The sequence below is a fragment of the Halyomorpha halys genome, unplaced genomic scaffold (assembly GCF_000696795.3).
Source record: "Halyomorpha halys isolate HHAL.00 unplaced genomic scaffold, Hhal_1.1 Scaffold1723.1, whole genome shotgun sequence".
Taxonomy (NCBI): Eukaryota; Metazoa; Arthropoda; class Insecta; order Hemiptera; family Pentatomidae; genus Halyomorpha; species Halyomorpha halys.
This window is the reverse complement of record NW_027115324.1, coordinates 190,433-203,832: the sequence shown is the minus strand read 5'-3', so window position 1 is coordinate 203,832 and position 13,400 is coordinate 190,433. Positions and strand designations below refer to the sequence as shown.

Sequence of the window (13,400 nt, the reverse complement as noted above, 5' to 3'; positions counted from 1 at the left end):
GGTATTTTATTTCCCCGGTTCCCGCCATATCTGGTGAGAATCCCCCTATCCGCCACCTGGGGTGGCGCCCGATGGGAGACTAGCTACTCCACACGGGAGGCTAAGAACAACCAATGAATAAAAGGATATATAGATTGAGTAGAAAATAGATATTAACATAAGGGGTATTCATGATGTGTTAAATTTAAAATGTTTTACCATGTTAAATGATATGAGTATAGGATTGTGAGCAGCCCTATTTAAAGTCATGTTAAATGAGTAAAGGTAGCGGATTTTCTGAGGAACTTGCTTTTATAACCTTTCCTTCCAAACCTTCATGTTATTGTTTACTTGTAAGTTTTCATTAAAGTAATTTATTACAACATGTCTAAAGTAAGTTAAAAGTAGAAGTTGTGTAAGTTTGGCCACTAAGTGTCTTATTGATCTTCTAAGTTGTGATGAAGAGAATCAAGATGAGCTAATTGACAACTGTCATTACTCTATTATTATTGTAATCCATTGCTTTATTAGTTATAAAACATCCAAAACAATACTAACACAATCAAACCACAAACTACTAGCAAGTAATATGTATAATACTACAGAGCTCAGCTGGCCTGTTGCGTGACGTCATTCTCCTTTTAACAGACTTAGTAACAGACTCTCAACCATGTTATATGTTATATCGTTTTAACAAGGTAAAAGAAGGAATTATTTCTACATTTAACATGTTATACTAAAGATCATGAATACCTACCCCTATTATGGATACAAAAATAATGTCATTTCTCTGTTATTTCTATTGTTAATTTCTAATTTTCTAAATCATTCTGTATATATTTTTATTCATTGGTTGTTATCCTGTTTTGTTTTTTTCTTAGCCCTGATGAAGGCTAGAAATTCTAGTCGAAACGTTGGCACTAATAAATAAGTTTTTACTTATTTGTGTCCTTCATTGATCGCAACCCCAACCATATTCTCCTCATGTGTAATATCCACAGTCAACAATTCCATCATATATAGAATAGTATAGTAACAGTTGTTGAGAGCATTGCAAACTAATATGGTGAATAGTTTGCTCGTGGGAGATACAGGAAGACATTGGACCGTGGGACTTCCCTAACGGATTCTTGAGATTTATTTAACCAGATGTTAGCTAAGTATTGTTACCTTTTGTCTGGGAAGGGGAGACGGTGCGCACCCTAGTCGCGGTAATTCTACCATACCATTCATCTTAATTTATTTAAAAATCTTGTGCCTTTTATTATTCATAATGTTTTATCATTTATTTCTCTTTCTAGAGTCGTACTTCAACTTTTTATTTTCTATTAATTTTTTTTTACTGTTCGTTTTTGCTACTTCCTAAGTAAGTAGGTTTCTGATTACCTAGTTCTTCTTCTAACGTGTAGACTTTTTCTAAGTAGTAAAAGTAAAAAAAAAAATTTGTAACCATTTTGGTCGATATTCCTCGATATCCCTTTGTGCGTAAACTTTCAATAACCGTAAGAAATGATTTTATTTACAATAGTTAGTCACAATTTACCATTCCAGGACGTGTTGGATCAAAGAAAATTACTGATGAAAATTTTTTTTGATATATTGATGATAAGGCAAGGTAGGGAATGGACAAAAAAAGAAACAAGTAGTAATATGATATTGAATTATTATTCTTGTCACCCTTATCATATGAAATATTATGTAATAAATAATTATATTAAAAAAAGCTATAAGAATAACTGATGATAGTAAGTTGCATATAGTAAGAAATAAGATAATTAATATTTTCCTAGAAAATGTTTATCCAAAAAAATTAATTTGCAAAATTTGGGATATTAACCTTAAAAATATAAAAGAAAAACAGACGAAATGATAAATAATAAAAAAAATGTATGGTTTCAATTATATATAAAGGACTATTTGTGGATATTAAGAAATCTTTTAAGGATTATGATTTTGAGGGGTACTCTTTGAGTTATAGACCCAACAATAAAATAAAAAATTATTATAGTATATTGGAGGGCAGAATTGAAACAAAAAATCAATCGGGATTAATATATAAAATTTCCTTTCTAAATTGTCCAGCTGTATATATATAGGTGAAACAAAGCAATTGTTGAGTGACAAAATTTATCAAAACAATAATGATTTAAAAAACAAGGAGAAAGATCCAAATAAAACAGCACTAGTGCAGCATGCAATAAAAAATCACCATGTTTTTGATTTTTAAAATACTATGATTTTACATAAAGAAAATAACACATTCAAATGAAAAATACTTGAATCCATAAACATAAACTTTTAACGTGAAGACTTTTTTTAAGTAGTAGAAGTAAAAAAAAAAATTGTATCCATTTTGGTCGATATTCGGCACCCTTTGTGCGTAAGCTTTCAATAACCGTAAGAAATGATTTTACTTACAATAGTTAGTCTCAATTTACTATTTCAGGATGTATCGGACCAAAGAATATCACCCATATGAAAGCATTTTAAAATTACATGTTCTATGAAAATATTTATTTCCATTAGCTAGCAGCTTAAAACCCCTTCGAATGGTTTTAAAATATACCAATTCTTTTAGTTTTAAAGAAAAAATAGTCTAGTTTACTATGCTGTAGCTCAAAATTGCCAAGTTTAAATTGTTTTTTAATTATTAATTATACAGAGATCATAACATTAAAAAAAAAAACAAAATATCAATTTTCCCCATACCTGTTGAAAATTGGACCATATGTATGTGACCTTTTTTAATTCTCCAGGAGTCAACTTTATCCTTCTTGAATATTGCTGAACACTTACGGGTCTCCCTTTGTATATTGGATATCATTTATAATATCGCGTTATAATTATTTTTAATAAAGTAATAATATTTATTTTGGCGAATTACTTCAGTCTCAATAATAATTATTTATATTAGCCTATGTTATGTAAGTAGCTTTTGGTGTAAAGCGCCATAATCCCCTCCGATTTACGTTGTTAAGATGGATATAACATTAGGTTGAAGGATCTGCTTGAGAAAAATACTTTATTCATATATGCTGCCTAAATACATTAGGTTGCTATCTCACACAGCATACTTATCAATCCGTAATCGGACATATTTACATTACATATTCATGGTATAATCATAAAAAAAGATATACAATAATAGGATATAATAAACAATTTTTTTTCACCACTACAGTTTCCTTTTACAATCCATTTCGGTCTGTACAACCAATACAAATGTTTCACTCACTCCCATTTTTCCCTCTCATTTCTGCTCAATTATTCAATTAACCCTATCAACAAATTTGCTCTCCGGAATTCACCCTCCTAGATCCTCTTCAGTGACCCGCAAAAAAAATTCAATATAATACGGTAATGTGAGATCAGACCATCATTCATAGTCACAGCAGTAGATCAGTCTATCAAGAACAAACAACTAGATATATTTTACAAGAATAAGAATAACATATAGATTAAGAGGAAAATATAATAAAAAAAAAAACCGGTTACAGGAAATACTTGAATGGATAAATACGTTTAAAAAAAAAAACACAAAAAAAAACATAGTATTAATAAAATAAAATGATTTAATGAATAAATACGTTAAAACACACACATAGAGAGGTCAACATATTAAAATGAATAAATAAAACAAAGAACAATCTCCGAGCTAATTCCCATGCAGGTGATGGTGTATGATCCCCAGGGAGTCCAAAATAATATTTTCCGCCAAGATCGCAATATCCCCAATGCTAACACCTAGGCCTTCTAAGAAGCTCCTTGTTCTATCTGGTATTGTTCCACGAGATCCAAACCAGAGGCCTCTCACGGTGAACTCTCTCTCTCCGAAGGTCTCGCGGAATTTTTCCTTAAGGAAAGGGACAATAACAAAAACTTGGTGATTTGTTCTTTCAGTCAAAATGTGTGATCCCCTCATTGATTTATAAATATTTTTAAAAATTCAAGTTTGGATATCAACTAAGCAACAGCTAATTTGTACTTAGTGTTTATGAGATTGTAGAAGCATTGATTTTATTTTTGTATATTAGATTTTTTATTATTAGCTCGGTTCTTATATTTTTCAATAGTCATTATTTCTTTCAGATTTCGTTTGAAATTGTTTTGTTTTTTGTGGTGTAATGTCCTGTTTGCCTGAAATGAGTGGTTTACCGTATCACCTTGAAATTTGAGCGAGTTAGTTCCAGTGATTATTACAGCAAGTAGTTATGTAAAAAATCAAGCAGTTGTAAATGATGTTTATATTTATTAATCTTAATTTTTATTTTTTACATTTTAATGTTTAATAATTGGTTGCGAAAATTCTAGGTGTTTTTTTCACTGTAGGGAGTGAGACTACGAGAACAATAAAGGATGGAAACGTTATCGCAATATAGTTGTTTTATTATTGACTGATACTCATATATTAATATTAAATATATAATATAATAATGTAATATAATATAAAAATATTATATATAGGAAAGGATATTTGTCCTCATGATTTTAAAACAAAGAAATCGAGTCGAGTTATTTGATACAAATCATATATTACGTAATTAAATGTAAGGCTAAATTAGGTTTGGAGAGAAAAGATACGGCGATATGAAGGAGCAATAGAGATGAAAACGATGGCTCTAAATATATTCCGGTGCCATGAGGAGAGTAGACTATTGACCTCAGCTGACCTCCGATTTAGTCGATTGACCTCCTGTGGGTCACCTCCAGCATCCCCATCGTCCCGTAACACTACTCTACTTTAATAATATTTAACATTTTGATTCTTTATCAACGTTATGTATATTATTTAGTATATACAGTGGATGAAAGATTTGGAATATAAGCGGTGGTCTTCTGACAATAATCAGATCATTTGAAAACATTAAATGTTTTGGGATAGGTGAAACTGAAAATAAAAAATCTTTTAAATATAAGAAGATGGTCAGGGTTGCGGTCAAAAAAAGAACAAATAGTTTAAAACTATTTTAATGTCCGACGTTTCGCCCCACTTTGCAGTGCTTCATCAGGGCTAAAAAAATTCAAAAAAAAAAAAAGAAGAAAACTGAGAATATTACAACAATAAGATACAATAAGGTAATTTAAGCTAGGATAAATATTATGTAAAAATAAATTGATTAGAAATTACATATAAATAAAGGGAAGGAAGACATAGAATAGTATCAGTATAAAATAAACTTGAATAAACAATGATAAGAATAAAAAATAAGTAACAATGGCAAGAGTAAAAAGTTTTTTAAAATACGTAAAATATACAGTTAAAAAAGTACAGGAGATGTACATAAAACAAAAACAATATGGGGGAAGCAGGGGAGGGAAAAAAGAAGAAGAAAGTAGAGATTAAATAAACGTCTTGAAAGAATAAATATAAATATAAATAATAATAATGATAATAAATGCGCAAAGAACAAATCAAGACCACCTACCTGTTCAAAGCGAACGGTTGAACAGAAAGCAACAATGCATCTGTTCAACCGTTCGCTTTTTTTTCCCCGTATTGTTTTTGTTTTATGTACTTTTTTAACTGTATATTTTAAGTAATTAAAAAAAATTGTTACTCTTGCCATTGTTACTTATTTCTTCTGAAATTAAGAATGTAATTGAATGTGATCTCCAACACTGATGTATTTACTACTAAATACAACCTGGTCTTTTTAATGGAAATTTGGATTTTTTAAAACACTGATTCGGTTCATCAAAAACTAGAATCGACATTGTCATAGCAAAAGGACTACATAGTTTGAAATAAGATGATTTTTATTTTATAACAATAGTAACCTTCAAATGCTAAAATAGTTTATCGTGCTTACCAAAGCGATGTAGACTATTCTAGGAATACCTACAGTATGTCGTGAAAGTCTTATGATGACGTATTGATCGTTAATGACGTCATCAGTGACTTAGCTGTTCTGACGTCACCAGCAGTAGTGAATCAATCGTCAGCTCATTGAGCATCCTACGTGGAACCGCCCACTGTCGCTGTAGCTATATTTCTAACTTGACTCACTTAAAAAAATTGCATTCAGTTTGATTTTATAAATCATACAAGAAAAGGCGGGATTAATAAAAAACTGAAAATAGTAAAAATATTTTTATTTTTTATTCCTCTCGGTTTTTAATTTTTTTAGTAAAAACGCAAAAATATATTATAGCAAACAATAGTTGCACTATCATAATTAAATACAAGGGCATCATAGATAGTAACAACCTCTACTTCTTAAGGTTATTAACCCTTAAAATACATTACAACCTTGAAAATACTGTTTATCTCATTCCTTACCGACAGTTTCGAGGAAAACTGTCAAAATAATTATTTTTTTTTTTTTTAATGGCAATATATTTTAATAAAATATCTCACTTGATTTTCTTAGCCTCCGATTTTATTTACAAAATACCATGTTTTTACTTTTTTTCTTGGCCAAGCTTTAAAATTTAATATTGTACTACGGTCAAATACTTATATTATGCACACAAGTTTTATTACGTCTATTACAAGAAGCATGACATTTTATTATATGTCTGCTACATTTTCATATTCTATTATTATTCATTAAATGATAAAGTTTAAAAGTAGTTTTGCATTATCAAATACGACACGGCACACTTCAGACAGTAGTGATGCGTACGGTTACCATTATCAGAGAACGGACTTCGACATGTTCACCACGATGGAATTGTGTGTGATAATTGTTTTGATTTATGGAAATAAATTGTCCAGTAGTCATCGTTGTTTCACAGTTCATTATTTGCTTATAGAGCGAAAGATAAAAACAGATTGTGAACATTTTTCCGTGGTTTGATAATTGAGGAAAATTGTGTTCAAAATTATTTTCGGTTGACTCAGCACGACCCTTATCTTTTGCGGGCGAATATTATATTAAATTCATTACACTAATATATATTTTTTCTGATTTTTTAAAATAACTTCTTTATTGGAACTTGGTGATCTAAAGTAATTATGATATAATCTAAGTAGTTATCACTATTTACGGAATAGTGGAAAAAATTAGAAAAAAAAAGTAGAAAACAGATCAATTAAGAATCTATAACTATATACATTTTTATTTATTTACTATCAAAATAAAGTAAATAAATAAGTGATTAAACACTATACATTTCTAAAAAAAGAATTTATAAATTGTAGCACAAAACGTATTAAAAACGAATAGTATTATTGTTTAAAAAACGGTTACAGCTAACTCGATTTATTCTTTAAGGAGCACTATTAAAGTGTAAAGTGTGACATTCGATGTGGAGGTTGTCTGTAGATAACATGTATAGAGCGTTTAGAAAATAGGATTGACACGATGAGAAATAGATATTAGGAAAATATTTTAAATTGTTGAAATAAAATAGTGAAATTTTGATATCTAACATGCACCGCTGTGAATGTGTTAGAATGAACGGCAACTTGTTGAACATAGTTGAGCTTCTGGAAGTTTAAGTTCTGCCTCGCCAATACCGTCGTCATACTTAACCCTCTAGCGCTTATTGCCATCTACAGGTGACATAACTTTGAGAGTGTACGAAAAATAACTGGACGTCTTGAGCTACTCCAGTGTACCTAGAAAGCTTCATTTGAACTATTGTTTAATGGTAAAATAAATAATAATTGGTCTGTTACCAAACCCTTTGTAATGATCATTTTGCTGAAGGTGTTTTGAGTTTTACTCGTTACTAATTCGTTTTACTTTAAGTGCGGATCGGTAAAAGTTAGAACATACACTAAATTCACATTACATATCCATTGAAATATGAATTGTCTCTAAAAATAAATATCTAAGGAAATAAGTTGTAAATTATAGTTCGTTTCAGTAATTGCATTGCCGGTTGTTAACAGAGGCCAAATTCAATGATAAAACTATTTTTTATGTATAATTCATATTTCTGTATGATTTGGACTATTACAAAGTTAGAAACAAAACGGAGAAAAAAAAATATACATGTGACCTCATAGATATTAAAGGGTAAAGCCTGGTGAGCCATTCTCAGGAAGCATTGAACTCCAGTGTTTAATCTTCACACGAAAAGTTAAAAGTGTTTCAAAAAGAAGATTTTATCTGCTTCACCTTGACAGTATTGGGGTGAGGCATATTTAGAGATTAAAACTCAAGCAATGCCATATTTTTATTCGGGAGCTCATTATTCAATGAATAACATTTTTTTTTTTTTTTAATAAAAAATAATAATTTCATATAAAAAATTAATATTATGTTTATTAATTAATGTCGCGATTTTAATATCTAAATTAGTTTCAATTACTAAACTCAAGTAACTTTAGTATCATTTTCAGTAAATTTTCACACGGTGTTCAATAATTCATCATAAGTTTTCCTGTGCATTCCTAGAGTTTTACTTAATTTATTTAACTGGAATGAGAAACTTAGGTTTCCAACTTTCCACTATTTATAACTCAAATCATTAAAGACTACTCATATTAAGAATTGTCACCCATTTTTTACTCTCATTTACCTATATATGAAATATGTAGTATGGCAATGTATTGCGATTGTACAAAATTTCGAATTCGAGTTTTCGATGGAAATGAGGGTATTTGAGGTCCCTGAGTTGAAATAACCAAGTCTCGCTAAGTGGTCTGTGAAAGTGATCAGTCTAGCTCAAAAAGTAGAAGTCTCATAAAACTGAAATTATATATTAACAATTTAAATTTTATAGCAACTTTTTCTATAAAATCGACCTGCCGGAAGTGCTGCATTATATAATCGATTGTACACCTTTTTAGGAGTATATATCCTCAAAAGCAGCTCTACCGGTTTTGATTAAACTCGGCAAACCAATGTAAAATTAAATGCTCTTTACTATCAGGCAGGCCTTGTCCTGATTGTTATAGTCTGAGAGAGCTTAAATGACGAATTTTTAAAAAAATCTTCCTCTGAAATACCTTTAATATTGTTTATGTAAAATAATTTACCATTTCACAATTTAATATGTAATAAAAATGGATAAATATAAATTTTAAAGGGATTTTATTGTTAACTTAAGGAGTTGAAAAGTGAAAGACTTTTTCTAGGTTGAAAACTCATTTCCGGAAATAAGAGTTGTAACATAGACTTATTACATACCGTTGAAAACCAAAGATTTTGGAACAATAATATATAACATATAAAGCCATATAGAGTAATGGAGAATGACGAAAAACTAATAAGTAAAACTACTTGTTTGATGTGAAACTCGCGGGGACATGCGCATTGGTTTGTTCCGTTTCGCCACTCGGTTAAATCATTTATTTTCACCATAGTTATGAGATAGTATAACTAACTCCATGAAATCATTCATAGTATTTTCGACATCGATTCTATAACAATACAATATTAAATAAATAAATCGGAGTAGGATTTTAATTTTATTAAACTTAAATTTCTTTCATACTTCCACATCGAGAAATGTTACTCAACTGAATGATAATAATTGGTCCATTTTTAAATGATCAGATACAAGAATATATTTATAAATTAAAAAATATATAGACTGAATATAGATACAAGACAGCAAATAGGCAAAAAAAATATAAATATTTATAAGAAATATTATTCATTGAAATAAATTTATTTTTTCATGAAAGAGTGTTGTTGGAGTTTTATAAAGGTCAATAAAAACAAAAAATAAATAAAAACAACATTAATGTTATAAACTTTTCAAATGACCAAAATACTTCAATGTATGTAAAATTTGCTGATTAATGGTATATTAGGGCAGACTAGAAGAAAGAAAAATATGTTAATATTATCAGTGGAAATTAATATATTAATAAAATGTCAGCTAATTACCATAATGTTAATAAAAAATCGGTTAAATATGATTAGTATGTATTTCTAGCCAACACCATGTGCACCGTTCATCTTGTTGGGAATTAATGGCATAGAGCAGTCAATTTATATTAAATCAGTTCAATGTATGGTCACAGTATTGCATGAACAGTACCATATATCAGTGGCTTAGAGCAGTCAGTTTATATTAAATCAGGTCAATGCATGGTCACAGTATAGTATGAAAAGTACCATATATCAATGGGATAGATCAGTCAGTTTATATTAAATCAGGTAAATGCATGGTCACAGTATAGTATGAAAAGTACCATATGTTACTGTTCAAAAGACAGATAGGTAGATAAGGTAGTCCGATCTGTCAATTGGAAAGCTCATTTGGAAAATGAATACGAAAGTATTGCCACAATGAATAATTTAGAAATATCTGTTCTGAAACGAGGGAGTGTGGTTTCAACTCAGTAAAGTAGGGTGTAAGTAAATGCCATGCGCTGCGCGCACTGCACTGGAATTTTTTATTTGTGAAATATATTCTGCTAAAATAAATAATTAAAGAATATAAGACAATAAAAATTCACGATATAAAAAGTATATAATTATCCATTGGCTCATTAACTCAATGTACACATACTCGAACATGATGTTGACGAATACGTTCATCGTGTTATCGTGTGTGGGCTGCTTACTGCTTCTAGGCTTCTCATTTATTGTTTAATCTAATTCAAAGTTGCCCTCTTGGAATGGAGTAAATGGAGCTATTGAATTTTCCCTCCCACTGACTTTTTTCGAATGGTCTTTTAACCTTCTGATTCCAAGGCTCATTGTTCTTCATAGGATGAGGCTTTGTGCCAATTCCTTCAGATACCCAACTTGGAATGATTATAATACCAAAGGTCGTATAATGAAACCTTATCTGGAAGATACCTTATAGAATCTTCCTCCTACCATTCTGAATGCAGAATGAAGTATTCAACCGATCGCCTTAATTCCTGCTAATTAAATAAAACTGTTATTTTTTATTTAAAAAGAAAAATAAGTAATTTTAAATGAAACTAGAATAATTGATATTGAAGTTATCCTCACATTTTCCCTATTGGACATTATGGTCGATTATGTATTTTCTTATTTTAATAATTAATATGTTTCTGTTGTTATTCTTGAATTTAAATCATATTTCGCCGGGTTCGAATCCGGTTGTAGCAGATATTTATTAATTTTGTTACAGTAGCCGTGAGTCAAGCTTGTGAATCGGGAAGCCCAGCGAAGACACACCAGTCATAAGGCTATATGAAAAGTGGGTACTCTTAATTGTGGGAAAATCTGGCGATTAAGTACAATCTAGAACAAATCAGCTCCTTGTACAACCTTTATTCAAGAAACATTATTTCCTTATTAAGTACTGAACCCCTGACCAATGGGTTGTGGGCAGTACAGATTTTCATTTTCATTGTATATCAAGTATTCATTTAGAAAAGAGGAGAGGAAGAAGGAAGGCAACAAATATTTGGACCGAAAACACTTTTTAATTCTTTGTCTACGTTATCATCACTCAAATTCGTGCACTTATTATAAACATCGAAGACTTCATTTGTCATCTTGATAAAAATCTACCTCCTAATGAGGTTTTAAATACTGCATTTAAATAAATAATAACGCATATAATAAATAACGCATCTGTGCAAATCTCTGTCTTACGAGCATTCATTGCTGGAATTTACCTGTAAATCACAACTAACCTATTCGTTTAGTTGCTATTTATCAAACCAGAAGATATTACGGTAATCTATGATCCTGACCCATCTGGAACACTTTTTTTTACACGTCAGCATATGTGACTAAATGATCTCAAGCGCTTAATCCCTGTTAGTACGGGAAAATCGATACCCCACGCGTGCTGGATTATCAGTTTTGCCGGATTATCGCGGTCCTACTGCTATTTCTCGGGGTGATCGAACACTACCTATCCGAAACCATCCTATTTCGGATAAGATGAGCCGGGTGGCGGTGCGTTGGCATGAAAAAACAAAATTTTTATCTTGCTTTCTATGGCCTGCTTCAATTTTATCCAATTTTTTTTTTTTTTCACAATCTGAGTTTATTATTTAATCAGTTCAATTTGTCATTATATCTCTAGCTGGGTTTTACAAGCATCTTCCTCATTCTCTGAAAGAACTTTTACGCCCCCATTCCATCATCTATTTTCTCCCAGTTTGCATACATGTTATGTATTGTAATTATTTATTTATTATTATTCATTTACTTTTATCCTTTACAGAGGTGAAACAGGAGCTGGAGGACCTGATGGCCGATATTAAGAGAGCTGCTAATAAAGTTCGTGCCAAACTTAAAGGTATTTTTTTTTATAAATTTATGTATGTGAAAGTCCCAATTTATTGTTCATTCAATAACATTTAATCTTTTGAAACAAAGTATCAATAGATACATTATAAACAAAGTATCTATTGATACTTGAATAATAGATAGTTGTTAATAATAGAACACTTACAGAATAGGCCTGTAGGCTTATTTATATCAAGTAATAATTAACCCTTGTTTGATATTTTTTTAAAATAATTCTGTTCATTATTTTTTTTTCACTATAAATGTCTTTTGGTATATTGTATTCAATGTTGCAAACTGAGTTATAAAAAAAGATGTTTTAGAGTATTTTTTTTTTTTTTTTTTGTTTGAGAAAAGACTTTCTAATTTGTAGACGTTTTCGAAACTGACTCAAGAAAAGTCAAGGAAGGAAATCTTTTGGAGGATTGAAACAAAATATGCCTTTCAATAATGGATAGGTTTACTTTTTGTAATCAATGTAAACAAAAAAATAATCAAACAAATGCACTATAACATTGATTCTTTTTCTTGATAATTAAGTGAATGGTGAAATGAAATGAATTTATGTTGGGCTTCTACAAAAAGAGATCATATTGCTGCTGTAGTAGTTGACTGCCCTCAACTATGGCATTACTTCATAGACCCCATATTTGCTCTTTGCTTCCAGAAAATATTTCTGGTCATTTTTATAACCTATGCATGTATTGGTTCATTTTGTCAAAATGGCAGAATTTCGTTTTTATGTAAGATTTTTCACTACATATTTAGTCCTTTATTTTCACTATAGGATAGGTATTCCTGACAACAGTCCTGAAGGGGTTACTTTTACAAATCAATATGTAATTTTATAAGAATTTTTTATTTTTATTTTTAAAGGAGACGTTTGATTCTGTTGACAAAAAATGTCAAATGATCAACAATTGTTGATAATTTGTTTGGTAGGGACCAAGCACAAACACTGGCCTAGATCAGTAGTGCCCTCTAAAATTACATTATGAGTGTCCCCCTCTCTCTCCCAAAAAATGAATTTTATTAAAAACTACTTTAGGTCCCTATTTTATTCCATTCAATGTCTCTAATTCAAGTTTCAGTACCCTGCTTACACAGCCCCTTAGCATTTTGAAAAACAACATTTGCAGGGGCCTGTAAATTCAAACAGAATATTATGGATGTTAAAATTATATATAAAAATTAACCATTTTAATGGTTACATATTCACTTTATAGCTCATCAATCAAAAGAGCAAATCTAAAAATGCACCTAGTCATAATAAAAAATATCATACTGTAAATTAAA

The 13,400-nt window shown here is 30.1% G+C and overlaps 1 protein-coding gene across 3 annotated transcripts in view; it reads left to right on the top strand.

Moving 5' to 3' along the window:
• Syx1A (Syntaxin 1A) overlaps nucleotides 1-13,400 on the top strand; it is a 115,196-nt gene that overhangs the window by 72,198 nt on the left and 29,598 nt on the right. For all 3 annotated transcript variants that reach the window (XR_010844805.1, XR_010844806.1, XM_014435895.3), the window contains exon 2: nucleotides 12,040-12,114. Coding sequence is in view for 1 of the 3 variants with exons in the window: in XM_014435895.3 (XP_014291381.1) it covers nucleotides 12,066-12,114 (49 nt within the window). In the remaining 2 variants the exon portion in view is untranslated. The remainder of the gene's footprint in view (nucleotides 1-12,039; nucleotides 12,115-13,400) is intronic.